Below are 22,583 nucleotides of genomic sequence, written 5' to 3' on the forward strand. Positions count from 1 at the left end.
GCCAGACCCAGTGTACTCCCTAGGGAACTTCCCATATGGCACCACAGGCACATGAACTGGCCTTCCAGAGGAAACAGGGAATTGGGAGTGAGTCATGTTAGAGGACAGTCACCAGCAAGGCGCTGCAGGACAGCATAATGGCAGAGGATGACCTGAGGAGTGGCAGAAGCACTTTGGGAATGGGTAGTGGATCTCTTAAGAAGACCAACACTGATGCCAGGTAGACGCACTGCATGCTTCCAAGCCTCTGTTCAGGTTGGAAAATAAGGTTGGCAGATGCTGCCTCAGAGCTGCAGAGATTCAATAGGCACAGGGTAGGCACTTCTTGGCCAGGCCTGTCACAGTGCAGGGCTCAAGAAGCATCCAATGGCAGGGAAAACATTTCCTGTCTTATCTGCACTCCCACTATAGCACCTGGCACATGTCATGAACTCAGCAGAATTTCGTGGCCTGCAGCGAGCACCCGCTCAGGAGTGCTTCACTTCACCGTCCACTTGCTCCTCTGAGCAGGTTGAATTTTCCCATGACTGGTACCATTTTACCATGTGACAGGGAGGCTATGAGCACACCTTTTCCCTGGCCTTGGCCCTGGGAGAGGAGAGAACAGGCCAGTGGGAGGCACTTCACACCCCTTGGCAGAGCAGAGGCCCCAGAGGGTATGACATGGGGACAGACCCCACCCAGTTCCAGAAGTGGCTACCATTGCACTGGGGACCACCCTCTATGGGGAAACACAGGAAACACGACTGCCGCAGGGAGTCACCATGAAGCAGGCAGAGACCTGGGGAAGTGAGGAGGCCAAGACCCCTGACCTAAATATGTAGGATGGAACACTGTCGGCCGCATGGCTAACGGGTGACAAGAGGCTCTTTGTCTTGAGACAGACATGCAAGTTCGTGGTCCCACGAGGGAGGCCTTGGAACAGCCACTATTGGGGCTGTGTTCACTAACAGATGACTGTTTCATGAGCTCCAAGCTACTTTCCAGTGGAGGAGGACTTACACCGGGGGGGGGGGGGGGGGGGGAGGGGAAGGGGGGACCGGGGGAAGGCAGGTCAGTGTCATGAGACAGCTGCCAATCAAGTAGCAGGTGATCACCAGGGGACTGGTTGCTGAAGAAACGGTTGGGGGGCGGGGGTGAGGGGAGCAGAGTGATTCAAGAAATAGGCCATCTCAAGTTCTTACAACTCAAGCTCTAGCATCCTGGGCTAGAGGAGAGAGCAGAGGGCCCTCCATCCCCATAACAATTTTAGCTCAGAGGGACAGATCATGTCATCTCTAAGGACATGATCCAGCAGGAGTGGCAGGGGTCACGATGTCCGCTCTGCCCTCATGTTACATCCACACAGGCCTAGCTTACCAGGAAGCACCTGCCCATGGAACCGGGGCCTGCCGGCACAAAGCCATGCCTGTGAGCAACACTGCAAGACAGCTGCTACGTCTGGGCTCTCCTCCCTACCCTCCTACAGGCGTCCACTCACCTGGAACCTGTGCACCAGTTCCAGAGACTGGCTGTCATTCTGGTCTGCTTCGAGAATAACATCAGTCAGCTTGTGAATGATCACGTCCAGGGGGCCCTGCTCCTCGATTGGCCGGCTGAGGTTTAGCTGTAAGACAGGAACACACAAAGCAGCAACTTAGCCCCAAGTCCACTGACCCTGCAACTTACTATCTATGTGCTTACTGCCACAGGGGGTTATAGACTGCACTACAGACAAGAAGGTGAGCCCCCAAACCCCCCAAATCAGTACTGCCACTAACACCTTGAGGACAGACTCTGCAATGGTCTATGCGGTCCTGTGCCACACAGGGCCAGAAATCATGCAAGCAGGGTGATGCTGCTGTATGCTGGCTGTTTAGAGAAAGCATTTACTGAATGCATTTCATCCACCCAACAACCTTAGGAAACATTAAGTAAACAGACTGAAGTCATGTAGCAGGATCAGAACTTGGATCTATGCAGATATTCTTTCCATGAGAGTATAAGAACTCTTGAGAAAGTGGTATTTTAGCAAGGCCAGGAGTAACTTCCTTGAGAATCTGCCACTAGCATTCCACACAAAGGCTGGAGCTTGTCGTGACAGGGGAAGAGTGCAGGGCTGTCTGTGGTCAGATGAATCCTGCCTCCCTGCTCCATTGGGGAATGTGTTTATTATTTTTTTCAGGAACACAGTGTTGGGAAGATCAGGCCCCAGGGGAGCCAGTGCCCTCCGGCTGACAGTCAACATCACCTGACCCCACACCAAGAGCACCTGCCAGCAGCCAGGGCAGCCTGACACCACATTTCCTCATCTGCCAGATGTCTGCCACAAGCACTTGGCCATCACCACCTGCAAAGCCAGTCCCTTGCCAGCAGTGGTGCCAGCTCAGCACCTGGTTGACCCACACAGCCTCCAAACCCTGGCCCTGCCTCAACCTGGTGGCTTCTCAACAACTTAAGGCTATTTCCACATCCTTAGTGAAGGCACTGAACATCAGTAACGAACCATCACTCCAAGTCGGCTCCAGGCTCACAGTTCTGAGGCATTTGTTTCTTTTTATTTCTAACCACTTTGGGAAATTTTACAAATGAGGAAAATGGAGGGCAGAAACTTTCAAAACCTACCCAGGATCTTGGTAGGCCTAGGATGCATACTGGACCTAGGTGGTACCTGGCATTCAGTCTGCCCTTCCACTCTGCCCACTGTGCCCTAGGCTGTTGCCCTCTGAGACACTGCCTCGTGGCAAGTCAGAATACCGAGGGACACCAGCAGAAGATGGGAGAGAGGAGTAAGAGATCAGGGAACTCACTTCCCTGCCCACCCCTCTCTTATTTCTGACAGTAGTCACATCCCGTCTGAGATGTCCACTACCTCTGCAGCTCTATTCACATTTTTGGCCCCTTTATCCCTCTAGGCCTCAGAGTAGTGACAGCTTTCCATGCCTGTTCACACTGGGGTGCTTGGTCCCTTGTCAGTCCTTCAAGCCTCCCCCACCTGTCACATATAGTCCTTGATTTAACTCCCTTTTAGACAAATCTTTGGAATGTGCCAGCTCTTTCCTGCTGGTGTCCTTAACACCTCTTTTCTTTATTGTCTGCCAGGAGAGATGTAAAGGGATCGCTTCTACTTAGGAAAAAAAAAATTCCGGAGACCACACAATAAGACAATATTAAGGAATACACTTCCCTCCCCATGGTGACAAGCTTGTATATAATTCAAAACAAAACAAAATAAGGCAAGACCCAGACATCCAAGTTATCAACTCCCTCTCCGGGGATCCTGGACAAGAAAGGGCAAGGTCACATCCCAAGTATTTGCTGAGACTTGGGTACATGTTCATCCTCACAGAATGTCCAAGTGCCAGGAGTACTACTTCCCACTACCAGAACAAAGAAACCAGAGGAAGGAAAACAGCTGACCGAGCCACCCACCTGACTCACTATGCCTCTGGGTCAGTTTCCCTCTAATGAAGAGATGAAACCACAAGCCTTCCTGGTGCTATTTATAAATTTCACGCTACATTTCCATCCAATCCTTCCTTTCCCAAAAGCATTTATTTATTTAGTTAGGTAGCCAGTACTAGGGCTTGAACTCAGGATCTAGGTATTGTCCCTGAGCTTTTTCACTCAAGGTTGGCACTTTACTACTTATCCATGGCTCCACTTCCAATTTTTTTGATGGTTAAGAGTCTCATGGACTTTCCTGCTCAGGCTGGCTTTGAACCTCAATCCACAGATCTTAGCCTGAGTAGCTAGACTTACAGGTATGAGGTTCTGGTTGCAGAAGGAAGAGGAGGAGGAGGAGGAAGAGGAGGAGAGCAGGAGACTCTTGAGGGGCCACAGACATCCATTTTCTTCTATGCTCCCTTTGACAGATGCCATATATAAGAGGACAATTTTTTCACACCAAGATAGCTGCACAAGAGAACTAAGTCTGCTAGTGATGGCACACTCCTCAGGGGCAGGCGGAATTACCACACCCAGCCCCACGTCACCAAAGAATCCTCTCAGTCTCCCTGAAGCAGGATGGGGCAGGGGTCCCCTGAGGACTGCAGAAAGAAGTGGGCAGAGGGGATGCCCTGGCATCGGCCTCAAAACTGTAGACCTGACAACCATGGACTGTTTGGAAAATAAGCTCCCCATGTTCCTGGCTGCTTCAGGGAAGGTAAACAGTTGAGTTCTGGAAGGCAGCCATCTTCCTTTGTGTATTTTCCAAGCATTTTTATGCCAGTCAAGGCCTTTCACAAGAACAGCAACTTGGGACAGCAGTGGGCCCAGTGGCTCTCCCACTGCAGCATCTTTACAGAGCACAAGTGCAGCTGCCGGTGGCCAGGAAGGCTCGCTCTATGGACACCACAGTTTCTCAGGCAGCCACACGTGCCATAGTCACCCTCAAGGGATCACTGCAAAGGGCTTTTGTCTCTCCTTGCATGCTTTAGGCTGGCCCGAGACCAGAAACACTGAAGAGGAGGTGGTCCCTAAGCACAGGGGACAACTCAGGGAAAGGGGCAGCGAGGGGAAGGAGGTTCTCAGGGAGGGATGGCCTAGGAGAGGACTCTGAGACACAGACTACTATATGGAATAGGACAGAGGCCTGGACATAAACTATGTGCAAGTTTGTCCTCTTCTGCAGCAGGGTTTGCTTTGTTCCTGTGAGCAAGTGTTCCACAAAAAGTGGCCTGTTAAGATCAGAGAAGGTCTGTGGACACTGTTTCCAAGTCAGGCTATTTTGTGAGACCAATACTGGGCACTACTCTGTGTAGAGCTCAGGATTCAGAATTCAGAGGAACAAGGGGCCTCTGTCTCCCTGGGGACAAAGGCAGCAAGATAGGGGGAGGGGAGGAAAAGAGAGCAGGGAGGAGATAGGACAAAGGCCTGCAAACCCCAGAGGGCCCTGAGTCACCTTTGATTTCCGAAATGATTAACCCAATCATGCCTCAACAACTGGTAACCAAGCTATGCCAAGCCCTAATAATGCCAACCATTTCTGCACTATACTAGAAAAGTAGGCTGGTCGTGGCTCCACTGCCTCTGGTCTGGGGAAGGTTACTTAACTGCTATGCCTCTAGCTGGGCACTGGTAGCTGAAATCTAAGGATTGAGGTTCAAAGCCAGCCCAGACAGGAAAGTCCAAGAGACTCTTAAATCTCCAATTAACCACCAAAAGCCAGGAGTTGATTTGGGATTCAAGTGGTAGAGCTCCCACCTTGAGCAAAACAACTAAGGAACAGCACCCAGGCTCTGAGTGCAAGCCCCAGTACTGGCACAAAAACAAAAAACTAAACCCTGGTCTCCCTCAGTTTCCCCATACATTAGGAGAAGATGTTGCTACATATTTGTCCCTAGACCTCACAGTGATTTTGTAAGTCCTAGGGCACCCTGCCACAAACAGGATGAAGTTACACTTCTGCATCTCACTTATGTCCCCAGAACACCTGGCACATCCTTCAGCATTGCCAAGCTACAGGACTTGGTGATCATCTCCCAGCCCCCAACTGTGGGTTGGCATTGCCTCCAGGCTTTAAAGTGATTGATTTCCAACACCAACAGGCTATGCCAAGGGTGGCTCTCGGTCACCCCAGCAACCTCTGCCACAGACTCCAGGGGGAAACTGGTGCATTTGCTCCTGCACCCCATTCCTCAGTTTCCTAGTTACCTCTAGGGGAGCGCGAGACAGCAACATGGTAAAGGCAGAGCACATCCTCTTGCACCCCTAGAAGGAGGGACTGAGGCCATTCAGCAGAACCATGATAGATGGTCCCTTGTAGTGCTAGTATCAGGAAAAGTGCAAGCCCAGTTCATTCAGAAAGCTGCAAAGCTACTCAGCAAGCACACGTCCTTCACAAGGGGCTGGTCCCACATTCTGCCCAGGGTTGCATCCAGTGCTGAGGAGCCAGGGCCAAGAACAGATTGCAAGGATAAATATACCCACAGCCTCTGGCCCAGGGGATATCAGTGTAAGGAGAGGATACATGTGTGCAAGAGTAAATGGTGAACAGTAAAAGCACAACCACCGCAGGAGCCAGGTAGTAGCCATGGAGAGGGCCATGAAGGGGTCTTGGTGGGACAAGAGTTTATGCTTGTACTAAACTGTGAGAAACTAAAGTGTGGGAAACCCTGGGAAGGACTCATGACATGTGAACACGGGAGGGCTGTGGGGATGAGGCAGTTTTCTGGACATGTGGTTACACTGCACTTCCTCCTTATCTGGTAAACAGAGACCTGTGGACAAAGTGAACCATGTCCCTTCCCAGGCAGAGCACTTCTTGCAAATGTGAGGTCCTGGGGGGCTTTCTTCCCTTGGTGGGGGCCCAGTGACCTTCAAGGGGGTGAATACTCACTGTGATGGACAGGAGGAAGTCCTGACAGGGGCCCCTGTCAGGTGGCATAAAAGGTAAGTGACAGGTTTAGGCCACAGCACTTTGTCCATGTATAGAACCTGACACCCCACACCAGTGTTTCTGCTTCTTTACGTGAAACAAAGTATGAATGGGACAGGAAATAGGGCAAAAAAGCAAACTATAGCTAATGGGCCCCCAGGAATGGGGTGAGAGAATTGAAAGGTTTCTTCTTACTATTTGGATAAAAACAGATTTATGCTGTGAAAGGAAGATTACTGCCCCCAGTCTGTTTCTTTCTTTCTTTCCTTCTTCTTCTTCTTTTTTTTTTTTGGGGGGGGGGGTTCAGTCGTGGGGCTTCAACTCTGGACCTGGGCACTGTCCAGCTCTTCAGCTCAAGGATAGTGCTCTATCACTTGAACCACAGCATCACTTCCAGTTTTCTGGTGGTTAATTGGAGATAAGAGGCGTCCCTGTGCATTTTTGCTCTACCACTTGATCCACGGCTCCACTTCAGGATTTTTGGTGGTTAATTAGAGATAAGTATCTCACAAAATTTTCCTGCCCAGGCTAGCTTAGAACCAAGATCCCAGATGTTAGCCTCCTGAACATCTAGTATTATAGGTATGAGCCACTGGCACCAAGCTCTAATCCCTCCTTAAGACAGAAACTTTGAACAAACCACACCATGAATCTGGCTGCTTGCCAGCACCAGCTCCTAGCTGCCTGCTGAGTCCCCAGACCCTTGCACTTTGGGCCCTTGAGCCGAGCTAGAAACGAAGCATTGGGAGCAGAGCCCTTCTTCTGTCACCCAGGCAGATCTCCTGTCCAAGGGGAAGCACAAGTCACAAGCTGGAGGGGGGGGGGGAACACAAGGGAAGGAAGAGAAGAGGAGCTGGTGAACCTTGACCCACATGGGAGTAGTCAAAGGCCACAATACAAAATCTGGCTATATGCTGTGTGTTGGGGGAAGTGAGGGAATCGCCAGTCATTAGGCTGGAAGAGGAAACTCACAGGGGCCTCTTGTCCTCGGTGGCTTTCTTCATAGTGCCAATTCCCTTTCCTGAGGTATCCTAAGAACAAAGGTGGCCCCTTCCCAGGTAGAAGAGTGCCAAGGGTTGAAGAACAAGTCTGAGTGTCCACTGTACAGGCCCAGATGCCATGAAGATCCCCTTTCCTTCCCTGTAAAGCCAGAATAAGGGGAACGACCATCTCCAGCACACCATGTCACCAATGTGCCACAAGGGCTAGGGATCAGTCCAAGCATCTGTAAGTAGAGGTGATCCACAGTGCAGATGTCAGAACAGGGATTTCATTGGCCATCACGTGAGGCTGGATTTGCTCTAGCTTCACTTTAAGTCTTTCGTGTCTTGTCTGGCTCTCTGCCAGGACAATCCCTCCCTCAGACCTGCCAGGAACTCACCCATACCAGGTGCTAAGCTAAGTGAGCCAACCATCCTTTCACCAAATCCTCCCATCCCTAGAAGGCTAGGGCTGTTATGCAACACTTACACATGAGGACAAGGAAGTTTCTGGAAGGCAAAATAACTGAACTGAGGCTGGATAACCAGAAAGGCACTTTGGGTACAGGGTCTGCAGTCAAGCTGGACTGCAGCTCTAAGGAAAGGAAGTGATTCTGAAAGCCTAGCTGGAGGGTCCACAGCTTCCTCCAGAACAGCATCTCTACCTGGAGCACATCCTGCTCTGGAGTAGTGCTAGTAGCCAACACAAGGGGCATTGTTGTAATCACCCAAGATTAACAGGTCAAGTTCATAATGAAGGGACAGGTTGGCATCCTCATGATAATCCACACTAAAATACCAGGCACCACAGGAAAACTTGAGAAGTAGGCTCCAGGGGGGAGTCAAGAGGATGTGTGCTGGGGCAGAAGGCTACATAACTATCTCCTGGTACACACATGAGCACCAGGTCTCAGCATGCTCATAAAGAACCTGTCAGTAGGCAGCCTCTGGGGAGGAGAGAGACCGGGGGCTTGCAAAGCACAGGGGGTTTCTCGTGTTGTGCCACTTGAATTTAATGTTTATTTTTCATGTTGGTGTTGGTACTCAACCTTGAACTTAGGGCCTACTACTTACAGGGAAGGTGCTCTACTGTGTGAGCCACACCCACAGTCTTTCTGCATAGTACAAACCCTCCTATTTGTGCTTCCCCATGAAATTGTGATGGCAGGCACATACCACCGTACCTAGCCATTGTGCCCACCCTCCTCCCCAGGTGGGATGACATCCAGCCATTGGTGGAGATAGAGTCTGGAGAACTTGTATGCCTGGGCTGGCCTAGAATGGCAACCCTCCCATCTCTACTTCCCAGGTTGCTAGGATTACAGACTTAAGCCACCATGCCCAGTGTGCTCTGTGGAACTTCAAACCACTGAAATGTCAGTTTCCAGGTGAGTAGTATGTAGGAAAAGCATATTTAGAGTTAGACCTAGAATCAAATCTAGCCAGTATCTAACATACCTTGAGCACCTGCAATTTGCCAGGCTCGGCTCTAGGTGATATATGTGACTTGCATTCAACCTCCCTCTCATGACCTCTGAGGCGGAGCATTTCTTACTGAGGTCTCTGGGCTTCACCAATGGGAATGATGGAGGAATGCAGGGAGCTGTGGGCAGCGCTCAGGTCTTCAGTCAGTGACTTTCAGCCTTCATGACCCACATGAACTCAGGGGGAACTGCCCTCTTTCAGACAAGGCCCTTTACCTGTATGCTCTGCCCAGGGGGACTTCTAATGAGGGTGACTGGATTGGATCCTACATCCTCTCCCAGAGGGCAAACTGGAAGCACGACATATGACTGCCTGACCCATACAAACCACCCCTTGGCAGACTTGGGCACAGGGGGACACACACACCACTCGCGCTGCAGGGTGCATGTTTACACTCTGCAGAGCAGGCTGGAGGATGTGCAGCCACGTGACAAGCTTAGAAAACATCAGGCAGGCAGTAACATACACTTCTGCCCTTTATCTGGGAGTTCAATAAAAGAAACCACTGATGTTTTGTAAATCACCCTGAAAGACAGTTCTTTATTCTGTTCTGCTTCTCCTGAATCCTGGTACCTGCCTTGTGGAGCTCTTGTCATTTGTCTGTGACACAGAGGCACACAAAAAAAGACTACAGTCAAGGTTCTAGCACTCACAATTCCTACTTAAACAAGGGGAGACATAAACTAGACACACAATTATATCAGGCATGATCAATTGTCATGGCACTGTGAAGTAAGTGCCAAGCACTTCGTTAGAGAGTGAGGGGGTATCATCTAAGGTCCACTGCAGGTCCAAATGGCCCATTACAAGAAGAAGAAGTTACCTTAGAGATAACCTTATTTAGAGAAATCGAGTTGTTGTCTTAAATTGATCTCATGCTGGAGTAGACTCTCAATCCAATGTAACTGGTATCATTGTCAAAATAGCAGTTAGATCCAGACAAAACACTGAGGGAATGACAAGCAGTGGAGACCAGGGTGACATGCAGAAATCAAAGCAAGCCAAAGACCACTAGCAGAACTCCAGAGGCTCTAAGGTAGGGCAGAAACCAATTCTCCCTTGCCATTGAAGGAAAGATACAGCCCACACCTTGATCTGACTTAGGGGCTCCAGAGTGGAGGGTTGTTTGTTACTTAAACCTCTCAGATTAAAGTGCTTTGTTACAACAGCAAATGAAGAAGCTCTACTGTGGATGTAGGGACAGAGGACAAAGGGACTGGGTGGCTGTGCGAGGCCTCCCCACAAGGCATGATCAAAAATGCTGTCCCAAGAGTGGTGGGAAGGTGCCCCTGGGGAGGGGTGCTAAGCAGGGGATTGGATGTTCCCCATTACTTTGGATGAGATTGTTTCAGAAACTGTAAACGGACTACCACAAGGGTATCATGGGCATGGGCATGTAACTCGTCAGCATGCAACACATGGCAGTTGTCTATTTTATGGCCCAATGATGTGTCATGTGAACCTGTCCACAGTCTGCATGCGGTTGGCCTTAAAACTTGGCTCTCCTATGATAAACAGGACTTTAGGCATGCACATACACAGTGAAGCTAAAGGAAGATACTAGTGGGGAGGAATTCAATGTTGCAAAGCCTCTGAACATTTAAGATACTATTTATCAAAATGAATTCCAGGAAATGGAAATTTTTTGTTTTTGTTTTTGGTTGTTGTTTTTAGGTTTTTTTTGGCCAGTCCTAGGGCTTGAACTCTGGGCCTTGACCTTCTTTTGCTCAAGGCGAGTGCTTACCGCTTGAGCCACTTCTGGCCTTTTTGTTCATGTGGTATTGAGGAATCAAACTCAGGGCTTCATGCATGCTAGGCAAGCAGTCTACCACTAAGCCACATGCCCAGCCCTGGAAATGTTTTTTGGTGGTGGTAGTGTGGTGGTATGGTGGTGTTTGGTTCTTCTTCTGGTTTTTGTTTTGGTTTTTTTTTCCTGTCTATTGAGGGGGTGGGGTTGGAGGCACAGAAGTAGAAAAAAGAAGGATGAACAAGTACAGACCTGGTACTCAGCAGCTACTATGTGGAAGGTGAACTATGCAACTTGTGGGTAGGATGGGAGGAGGTAAATGGGGAAAAGTGAAGGAAGGGGTGACATTGTCCAAAAATAAACAGACTCACTACCTGACTTATGAAATGGTAACCCCTCTGTACAACACCATAATGATAGTAAAATTATATTTAAAAAACAAAAAAATCAGGCTCTACACAAGACTGAAGCCTCTGGGTCTGGCTCCAAGTAGCTGATGCTGTGAGAACTACTGCCCACCCCAACTGGATCCCTACTTCTTTTCCCCAAACTTCTTCTCTTCTCTCTATCCCTGGCTCCAGGCCCAGGATGTTATTTTGTGCTGACCAGGGAAAACAGATCTAGTCTCAATGCTGCCTTTATCTCCAGTTCCCAGTTCCCAGAATGGTAACTGGCTGCCCCCACCACAAGTGGCTAAGAATTCTCCAAGCCCAAAATACTCTCCTTGCATCCCTGCTAACAAAAGGAAGGAGTCAAAGTCCTCCAAAGCCTGCACAGGTTCTTTTGTAATCCCTGAAGGCAGACTCTCTTCATTTCTTCCTAATCCATAGGCAGCATTACTCAAGGAAGCTGCCAATCTGCTATTTGGTATAATCTGGACTATGAAGTATTAAAAATGTCCTCAATGGTCCGTGAAAGAGACGTTCAGTGCTCAAGATTGTTTGTGAAGACCAGCTATGCCAAGCTCAACAAGGGGCTCGCTGTGAGACTTCTCTGCTCCTGTAACACACTTGTCTGCACTGGGGACAGGCAACGCTCTCTTGGGACAATTCCAGAAACTGAAGCCAGGTCACAAAAACCCAGAGACTCAACCCATCTCCCTCTGATCCCTCCTACCTCCTACAGCGGGGAAGTTCTGTGGGGACATGCACACACCACACTGCAAGCTGTGATACCAATTAGCCATATCCTAGAGGACATGTGTCAGCCTGGCGCTAGCTGTGACCTTGGCAAGTGGCTGGAACGCATAATGTGGGTGGTATTCTGCAGACTGATGTACTCTATGGCAGCTTTGAGGCCCGGGGCAGTGGATAACAAAGGCCAGTACAGAGTTTGTACCCTGGGAAGCCAGCCCATTTCCCTGTGGGCGGGCCAAGCCTTCTCCAAAGGGAGGCAGCAGCAAGAGCTGCTGAGAAGACCTTGCTGCAGAGACCTGGTGACTCCCTGCAGGGGCATGAGGAGGTACAGGCCTGGGCCCTGCCAGTATACAAATGAAATCCTCACATCAACTCTGTGGGTCCTGATTCTGCTGAGGGTCACCTGCAGTCACTGCAACCCCCAGGATGAGCGGCGGTCCCCCTGGCTGGGAGTAGGGACAGGACAGGACAGGCCCCCAGAGGGATGATGTCAAATTACACCAACCATACCAGCACAGCTGTGCCTCAGAGACTGCCAACAAGACAGAATCTGTGAGCCAGTGTTTCCTGTGCTAAGAAAGCAGAGGGAAAGCTGCGCCTATTCACAGCATTCCACGGCTGGGCATGCAGAGGCTTTTCCTCAAAAGATGAGTGCTGACTCTCTCCCAGGTCAGAAGAACTGATGAGTAATGAGGACATGGTGGCCCCCAGCAGGCATGAGGGCACAGTCCCGGATTATAACTGAAGCTAAGGAACATGGGGGGGCGGGGGCTGAGGTGGGGGCTTCCTATTGAGAAACCAGCAGCAGGCTGCCTCAAAACCAGACCTGAGGGGGAGGGAAATGGGGTCAAAAACATGAGAAGGGGTATCAATGTGTGAGAAGTAATGCACCTACTATCTGGTGACTATAACTGTAACCCCTCTATATACTACAATTAAAAATAATAATAATCAGGCCTGACTACATGAGGCTCAGCCAGGCAGGATAAATGCCGGTACAGTGAGCAGCCTGGAGTAAGCAATACTCAGACAGCCAATACAAGTCTAGAATGAGGGAAAGGGGCAGACAGACAGGCGCAGCAGGGCGAAGAACACATGGGGAGGCACTGCAGAGGGTGGCACAGGCAGGACTATTCCAGTCAAGTGGATGGAGCAGGATGCTGACATCAGCTTTTTCCAATAACAGGAATGAAGAAGGTGGGCTGGGTCCCAGCCTGCCATTTAAATGTGAACCCTGGGAACTGTCCAGTGGCCCCCAGCATCCCACCCAGCACAGTGGACAACCCAGGAGGGTGGTGTCAGCCTCGCAGCACTTGCTGCAGCCAGGGGTTCCTCCCTTGCAGGGGCAGAGGACTCTGGAAAGACAACACTGCGCAAGTACAAAGTCACTTCACTTGCTGGGGTGCAAAGAGGATTGTTCTAAGCTTCTTGATTCACGTTTACTCCGAGGACACAGAAGACCTGAAAGGAACTCCAGCCCCTCTGCCAATTTCACACTTTTACCTCCTTCTTTTACGCTTCCACTTCCAAGAGCTTCCTTCCCTAGGAACAGACGTGGGAAGTAGGCCCCGGAGGGCTGACATTCTCCGTACTGTGCTTCCTGGTGGAGAGCAGGGTCTGTCACCTGGGCTCCCTAGACCTTGGATGTCCTTAGGAAGTGGGGACTGAGGGAATTCTGTGGCTGATGATCCACTAACAAGGACAGAGAGGGGGAAGGCAGCACGGAGTGCCCTGGGGTGGGCAGTCATCATCCAGAAGCAGCTGGCACACATGGGTGGCAGCAGTGCCACCCATCCTCTGTGCTCCCTCCACCCTGATGTGCCAGGGCTCCCTGGCCCAAACCCAGCCCAGCAGCTCTGAAGGTACCATGCCCCAGGCACCTGTCGCCATCAGCCCAGTCCCATGGTGCATGTACACCTCTCCCTTTGGGTCTCATCTCCCCTCGGGGGCTCTACAGTCTCTAGGCCAGTGGCTGTTCTCCTCTGCTCACATCCGTTTGAAAGAAACAGCTGGATCCGCTTGGGCTTGACCTGATATGGAGAGACCTGGCCAGGCCCTGTCAGCGTCCTTTTACACACAGAGAACTGGGCTTGCTTGGCTGCTAATACTCATCCTAGCAAGGGAAGGGCCCTGCAGGCAGACAGTGGACCCTTGGGAAAAGAAAATATGCCCTTCCAGAAGAATCCAAGGGGGCTGGGGGTGAGGGCACAACAGCAAGCAATTATGCAAGCTGGGCAAGTCTTACCCAGAAGTGGTGGCAAGTGTGCTGAGACCACATCTGTGGTATCATAAATGGGGAAACCCAAATTAACAGTACTGACCAAGACATGAAATTCTGTGTATGGAAGGCAGTGGGAGCTGGAGGGCAACAGATGGCCAGAGAGTCAGTGTTGCCTGGGAGACAGGAAGAGAGACTCAGGGCAGCAAAACTCTGCACACATCATCCTAATATGCTCAAGGGTGGCAACAAGCACAGCTGACCAAAGATGGATGCCTGGTGGCCTGAGCACACCCTGTCTGTCCTCGTGGGTACCAAGAGACAGCAGAGGTAGATGGAAGCAACCAGAGCTGGCCTTTGAACATAGCCTCCTTTTCAATTACCAGGAAAAGACTCTTAGCAAGGTCAGCCCAGGAGCTTACGATGGATGACCTGAGGCCTAGGTATAGGGGTGGAGGGCATGGACAGTCTAGATAAGGCTGGTGGGCAGAAGGTACATGGTGCCAAAGGACCAGCTACCCACCCTGGCTCTAGCACATTCTCAAGGAGTTTCCTCAGAGGGGGAGCCAGGCACTGGAGGAGTGCAGAAGAGCTATAGGTAGCAGCTGCAGAGTGGATGGGCCCCACTCCTCCCAGAGAAGCCCACAGATGAAAAATCGGAGAGCCATGGGGAGCAGGCCACACAAGGGAACTCTGGCCTGCTGTTCCAGGAGGCCCTACAGGGACACAGAGTGCTGAAATGGTCAGGCCACCACAGGGACCTCTCCTCTCTCACACTGTGAGAACTACAGACATGTAGTTGAGGTTCAAGATAAAATCACAGCTGGCCACCAGTGGCTCACACTTGTAATCCTAGCTACTCAGGAGGCTGAGATCTGAGGGTTGAGGTTCAAAGCTAGCCTAAGCAAGAAAGCCCATGAGACTCTTATTCCCAATTAATCACAAAAAGATGAAGCAAAGCTGTGGTTCAAGTGGCAGAGCACTATCCTTGAGCACAAAAAGTTCAGAGACAGACAGACTCCAAGACCTGAGTTCAAGCCCCAGGATGGGCACTGGGTGGTGGGTGGCAGGTAGCGGGTGAGAATCACACACAGAGAGAGAACAAATAAGATTCCCAGAAGGGCCCTAGTATCTGAGCTCTTTTATGTACTTCTAAGACATCCAACAAGTAGTAAAATGTAACTTCCTCTGAATGCGGGTGGGATGTACGCCCATCTGGTCCTCAGGACTTGATGCAGTCAGTCTCCCAGGGCACCCTGGTCCTCCCCCATTCCTGAAACCCCAAGCTGCTCATGACTCATCAGAGACAGCACCCAGAGGGGCGGCCCAGGGCTCCCCAGTGAACACCGTCCCATTCTCACACTCTGGGATCACCACCAACAACCACCCCTTCTCTCCCTCTCAGCCCAATACCCTGCACAGGCTGCAGGCCCCGGTGGGGGTAGGGCTCCAAGAAAAATCTCTTGGAGCACAGCAGGAGGGAGTGAGAGGCACTGACAGCTCCCAAAGCAAAAGCAGCCTTGAGAAAGGACCTGTCTGCTCCACAAATGTCGGGGTGATGGGAAAGCCTCAGAACATACATCACCTCCCACAGGCAATATCCCAGCTGTGTTCCCCCCACCCCAATAATGTTCCTTTTCTCTGGAGCAACAACCCCTTCCCTGCCCAACCTCCCACCACACGCTTGCTATAACTGGCTGTTGGACAAGGGCGTTCTGGAGGCTGTTCCTGCTCTGGGCTAGAGCAGTCAAAATTTCTGGGAGCTGCACAGGAATGCTCTGGCAATACACACCACCCTGATAGCCTTCAACCCCAAGACAAAACCATCCCATGCCCACCATCCCCGCCACAGTCAAACTGGCTAAGGCTGACTGGAAAGCACTTTAGGTCTTCTGGTCCCAGGCTTTACCCGCAGGAGGAAGGATGCTGTAGTGTATGTGTCAAGACAAAGGCAGTTTGAGGGCTCAAGACAGCAAAGCCACCTGTGCCTCTCCTCCCACCCCCCCACCGTCCACCTGCCATTGGCCTGACTGTGGCAGCACTGTCTCTGCTTGCCTAGAACTAAGCCTGCTATGCAGAGCCAGACAGATTCCACATGCAGCTAAAAAGAATGAAGCTGTAAAATAATTGTCTCTTCTCCCTTATCAAATTAACATATGCACATTCTAAGAGATGTTTAAATTCCCAGTTACTTAAGTCACTCCAAGCAATTTTAATTAGATCTCCAAGATAACCCGTAATATTTCATTGGGACTGAGGGTGTATATAGTTCAAATGATAGAGTGCTTGCCTAGCAAGTGTGAGGCTCTGAGTTCATTCCCCAGCACAGACAGAGGGGAGGAAGAAGAAAGAAGGGACAGAGAAAGAAGACGCATAAAAGAAGACACTTTGTAGATACTTTCTAACTTTATATATATATTGACACATATATTCATAATATACACATATAAATATATTTATATGCATATAAATATATATAATTATATATTATATACAAATATAAAGTTAGAAAGTATAGATAAATAAATTATATATAACATTTTACTTATATATATATATTTTTAAAGCCAGGTGCTGGTAGCTCACGCCTGTAATCCTAACTACTCAGGAGGCTGAGACCTGAGAATCTTGGTTCAAAGCCAGCCCAGGCAGGAAAGTCCATGAGACTTTTATCTCTAATTAACGATGAGAAAACTGGAAGTGGCGCTGTGACTCAAGTGGCAGAGCACTAGCCTTGAGCTGAAGAGTTCAGAGACAGTGTGCAGGCCCAGAGTTCAAACCCCAAGACCCTCCCCCCCACACACACATTCCCTCCGGTGGTAGCCAGCTGCTCATACCTGTAACACTAGCTACTCAGGAGGCTGTGATATGAGATCTGTGGTTCAAAACCAGTTTAGGCAGGAGAGTCCACAAGACTCTAATTTCGAATGAAGTGCACACACACATACACATCCAAAACCGGAATTATATTATGCACACAAGCTCGGATCTTACTTTTGAATAAATATGCTATAACTAACATATACATTCTTATGGCAAATTTTTTCTGAAGCACTGTCACTAAAAGGTCAATGAAGTATAATTAATCAGCTCAATTTTTACCACTGCTTCTAATTGTGCACTTATAAAATATAAGAAGAAGAAATTACATCCATATATCTCTGTTTGCAGGGAAAGGAGAGTGGGCTAGGAGTTTAAGACTGGAAAAACACTTCACTGCAGATTTAAAAAAAAAAAAAAAAGTAAGCTCCAGATAGTTACCCATGAACTATAGCCAGTGGAAAAGGGGAATTCCCCCCAAATACTGTTCTCTGACAAGTGCTAAAATCTGTCACCTAGTTCTCTGAACTGTGTACCTAAAGAAGATACACCACAAATTCAGGTTCAAATTCCTAAGCCATCGCCACCTGTCTACAGCCCCCTCTCATAGTTCCTCAGATGCTCGGTTCTCCCAGGGACACTGAACACGCAAAGCTCCCACACCTCAGGGCACTGGTGGCTCATGCCTGTAATCGTAACTACTCAGGAGGCTGAGATCTGAGATCAAGGCTCAAAGCCAGCTGGGGCACTGAAGTCTGTGAGACTCTTATCTCCAATTAATCACCAGAAAACCGAAAGTGACAGGTTGGTAGCCTTGAGCTGAAGAAGCACTCAGGCCCAGAGTTCAAGCCCCATGATGCAAAAAAAAAAAAAATCTCCCACATCCCTTCTCTTATCAAGGGATGCCAGAACCCAAGGACCACTACATGACTATAACTTCACAACTTCACCCCTCCGGGCCCTCAAGAACCTGTGTCCCCTCCTCCTTCTACACAGCCTATCTCCTCACCTCTCAGCTACTTGAATACTTTCACACCTGAGCTGCAGCCCACACCTGTGCCTTACTTGTTAGAGACCACTAAGATACGGTATTAGCCTCAGACTGCAGCTCAGGGACTTGCAGAGTACCCTCCCTCCTCTAGTCCCCTCACCACTGCCTGGGGGAAAGCAGCCAGCGTGCCCACCTCCGGGGGCTCCTGGCTCACATCCATCCCCCAGCAGGACACAGGCAGGAGGCAGAGGGAGATGCTGCGGTACACTCAGATGGTTTTGAGTACTCTTGGCCCTGTAGGTTTACTACATGGAGGCAGGGAGGGGACACATGACACCCTCTGCTCCAGGACCACTCTGAAAGTTCTTGCTCACCTTCTGCCCAGGCCTTGTCCTGCCTCCAGAGTATGGGAAACTATGTGGGTGAGATCAGCATACATCAGGGCCAACCGTTCTATCCAGGCTGCCAGAGAGATGCCGGATTACCTACAAATTCAGGCAACTTTTTGTTCCCTTTGGGCCAAACTGCTTAGCTTTCAAAATTATAGGTTCAAGTGTCTGACAGGCTATCTACTGCCAACCCCAGTTAGAACAGAGGTTCACACTCACTCACCAGTCAGGGAGCTAAGGCCCAAGAGGGGCTGTGAGGATGGACAGAAGTGAACTGGGGCCTCACATTTCCTTCACAAAGCTGGGGTTGTCTTCTGTTGTGAAAGTGGGCCCTGGGCCCACGATCCTCCTGCCGTTCAAGGCCAGGCAAGGGAGCTGAAGGCAGACTGGCAGGCTTTTGCCTACCATGCCACCCCGTCTATGCACTCCCTACAGAATGAGTGCTGGAGGCCACGGCTTGCAACTCACACCTGCCCAGGCACAGGTATCACCACAGACATCTGGTGTTCCCCTAAATGCCAACTGCTTCAGCCTCCACACAGCTCCTCCCCTTCCTTATCTACCTGCTGCCACCAGGCTCCCTCCTTGTCCACGGAAGCCACTCAGTGCTGCCAGAGCAGGAAGTGATCTGTGCCACCTTGAACTACTGCCATTCTCACTCCCCATGACTGTCCCCCTTCTGGCCAGGCCAATGACATGATGCTCAGGAGGCAAGAAAACTAGAGCTCACCAGTAAACTCCAAGAAGGCCCTACCAACCTCCTACCCAATCCATGCAGCTTGCAGGCCAGCCCTGCTTGGCTGCCCCCACTAATTCCTTGGCCCAAGGGGCTATCCTGCTCACCAACATCCCCACAGGTGGCACCGAAGCCTAACTGGTTCACCCAGAGGACCAGATTCTATCCTCAGAGACTTCTTCCACACAGAGGATTCATCCTATTCTTTCTGCAAACTAGTGTATACACAGAGGGAGGCAGATATAAAGACAGAACAGGTGATTCTAAAGCAGTGAGACAGTGAAAGTGCCAAGATGGAGACCACCCAAGTCTGCATGCTCTTGGGGGCCCTGCAGCGATGACTCACATACACCCACCACCCCTTTCCTTTGAGGTTATTCGCAACAGCAAACTCCAGAACAGCTGACCAATAAGGAATGCCATCCTCTGCCCAAAGCAGCCCCTCCCATCTGCCCGCCTGACCCCACCTGCCTGAAAGAACAAAGGGCACCTAGCAGGAATGTGCACCCAGCCTGGGTGGCCTCAACCAGGCTAAATCTCATCTAGGCTCCATGGAAACCTGATCACCAGTGCCTATGCAGTGGAGGCAGCACCTCCTATCTTCAAGCCAAGATCCCAGAGGTCTCACCCAAGCCACAGCCTCTCCTTGACCTCAGGAGCCACAGAGCTGGCAGCATGTCTGAGGCATAGATGGAGGGTTGCTTGTAGCCTGCCCTTCCCATCTCCTCTTCCTCTGCCGCCATCACCCCTCAGGACCCCCATGTACATTTTTTTTTTTATTTTTTGTGGGTCATGAGGCTTGAACTCGGTGGCCTAGGAGTTGTCATTGTCCCTGAGCTCTTCAGCTCAAGGCTACCACCCTACCCTTGAGCCAAGCCCCACTTCCCATTTTCTTGAGGTTACTTGGAGATAAGAGTCTCGGTCCTTTTGTGCCCAGGCTGGCTTTGAACCTTGATCCTCAGATCTCAGCCTCCTGAGTAGCTAGGATTACAGGTGTGAGCCACCATACCCAGTTCACATGTACATTCTGTTATAGCCCTAGTTTCTTATTTTGTTCTTGAGATGTTTCTGACAAAATGAGGAGCTTTCTCCTGGACCCATTCACCCACTCTTGTGGGTATCCAGTCCCTTGCTTTGCTCCTTTTTTCTCTATCAGCTGAAAGCCAGAGCCAGAAGCTGCAGGGAACTGTGGCAGAGCAAGAGCAAAGGAACAGGAGACAAACATGACCCATAGTGCCACAGAGGCAGTGTAAATCATGAAGCTAGCTGGTGTGGGAATGACAAGAACTGTGAACAACTGGCTTCCATACTGACGTCTCAAAGAAAACAGTACAAAATTCCTTTGTGAGACAAAGAACCTGCAAGTGAGTCTATATATTTGAGTTACCAGTTTGTGATCTGGCCCAACCTCTTCTACACAGATGGGGAAGCTGAAGTACAGCCAAAAGGAAGGGGTCTGTAACTAAGGTCAGACTGACCACTGCTGACCGAAGCCTAGGTCAGTGCCGAAGGGCACTCAGGCAAGATTATCAGGGACTGGGATGAGCCACAGGAAGTCGCTCTGATGATCTCAGATGTGCAGTTACTGACTACCACCCACCTGTCCAGGAGCCATAGATCCTGGAGCCGGGGGGGGGGGGGCACCAACACCTCCTATCAGAAGAGAGATATGGCCTCTGTCTCAGTCCAGCCCAAAAGAGACCATACTAGCTAAGCAGAAAGAGGAACGTTCTGCAGAAAGTTCCAGTGACACTGCAAAGACCGGGTCCAATCCCAGCCCGGGTCCAGGAGGCCCAGCCAGGCAGGCTCCACAGCTATGATGTGCTAGGTCAGGGGAAAGGGGTACTTAAGGTCCTACCTTGGTAAGTAAGATCCACCCTCACAGCACAGAGTCCTCACTTTACAGCCCACTGCACAGCACCCCCAGCCTGAGGGGAAGTCAGCAGCTAGAGTTCCAACAATAGCCAGACAAGGACACTGGCTCACACAAGTGCAAGCTGAGGATCAAGCCAAACCAGGGAGCTGTCACTCAGAGGGAGGTAGGGATTGGACACCTGTTCGAGGTGACTTTTTGGAGTAAACCTCAGGCCCCATAGGGCTAGCTCAGGGACAAGTCTGCTGTTGCAGACATGGAGGCCCACAGGACACTATTGGGTTAGAACACACACCACTTAAAATGGAGCGCATGCACTAAGGGAACTGATTAGCCAGGACTTGTGCTCCCTACTTTAACTTTTTTGCTGTTTCATAAGTAATTTCAGTTCCCAGAGAAAGCATACAACTCAACCCACCCTAAGGAAGGACTGATAAATACTTTCCCTGAGGCCGGGCGCCTTGGCTTGCACCTGTAATCCTAGCTACTCAGGAGGTTGAGATCTGAGGATCGCAGTTCAAAGCCAGCCCAGGTACTACAGTCTATGAGCCTCTTATCTCCCATTAACCACCAGAAAACCAGAAGTGGCCTTGTGGCTCAAGGGGTAGGGTGATAGCCTTGAGCTAAAGAGCTCAAGGACAATGCCCAGAGTTCAAGTCTCATGACCAACCAAAAAAAAAAAAAAACAAAAAAAAAAACAAACCAAAACAACCAAAAAAAAAAAAAATCCTGAAAACGCTCTCATCTACTCAAAAATCTGCCATAGCTCCCCACTGTCCCTCATCGAGGACCAACACTCCCTGTGCCATCTTCCTTCCTCATGTGCCCATTACCTCCCCATAGCTCACTACTCTGGTCAGACCACTGGTGAAGGAACCTGGCCCAAACCCTTGGCAGCACAGAGTTCTCCCTACCACTACCCCAGCAGTCATTATTCTCCACTCTGCAAATGTCTGGGGGCTGGAAGCCATCACCAGCTCTATCTCACTCCTAGGGTGCCATGTGAAGGGTTGAGTTCTTTGTCCCCAAGGCCAAGCAAAGCTTGCTCACGTGCATGCTCACGTGCTGGTCTGCAGGCATTCCTCAGGTGATCAGAGCCCCCACACCCAAGGTGGAGCATTCCACTGTGGGCCTGGCCAAGGACATCGCCCTGGGCCTCCAGCAGACCACCACCCACCTTGTCATCTTCCTCCTTTGTTAAGCCCTATATAAACCTACCCCCAAATCCAGTCCCTAGCACAGCCCCCAATCCCATGGGAAGGTCTGTGCCCATCGCTGCTCCTCAATAAATAGTCCTCGCCTGTTGAGGATGGAATCCAGCTTATTCCTTTTCCATTCTCCTCCATTTTGCTTACATTTGGTGCCACGGGATAGGAAAAGTGCCACGAGTAACTAGGTCCCCTCCACCCACTTCCTGGCCACCTCTCATCAAGCCTTTTATCTTCTCTTTCAGAGATTATTGAGATTACTTTTGGGCTAAACAGCACTTGAAACGACTTCGTGGCCTCTGGCTGCCCAATAAGCAGTGCATGCCTTGTGGACCCCTCGTGACTTGAGGAATTATTGATCATCTGCATAAACCCAGAGAAGGCCTTATCCATTCCTTCTACCTCTCCTTGCCCCCAAACTCTTAATCTCCAGGCAGGGGGCTGGCTCTTTGCCACCAGCCCCATTCACCATCCAAAATCCTTCAGGGACAAGATAATCAGCCTGGTATGTGGTGGAGACGCCCTGACACAGACCCCAGGGAATCCAGGAGTCCCTCAGTCCCTCTTTCTTTCCCTCCTTCCCTCTCTCCCTTCCTTCCTACCTTCTTTCCTTCCTGTCTGTGGGGTCCCTGGAAACTCCAG

General features: G+C 50.4%; 1 protein-coding gene across 4 annotated transcripts in view; it reads right to left on the reverse strand.

The window, feature by feature from the left end:
- The window catches only part of Itpk1 (inositol-tetrakisphosphate 1-kinase), a 165,751-nt gene that overhangs the window by 47,511 nt on the left and 95,657 nt on the right, over window positions 1–22,583 (reverse strand). For all 4 annotated transcript variants that reach the window (XM_090344733.1, XM_090344734.1, XM_090344732.1 and 1 more), the window contains one exon: window positions 1,481–1,606. Coding sequence is in view for 2 of the 4 variants with exons in the window: in XM_090344732.1 (XP_090200858.1) it covers window positions 1,481–1,606 (126 nt within the window). In the remaining 2 variants the exon portion in view is untranslated. The remainder of the gene's footprint in view (window positions 1–1,480; window positions 1,607–22,583) is intronic.

Source organism: Megascapheus bottae, chromosome 14 (assembly GCF_031878675.1).
Source record: "Megascapheus bottae isolate mThoBot1 chromosome 14, mThoBot2.hap1, whole genome shotgun sequence".
In the NCBI taxonomy this organism is placed as follows: Eukaryota; Metazoa; Chordata; class Mammalia; order Rodentia; family Geomyidae; genus Megascapheus; species Megascapheus bottae.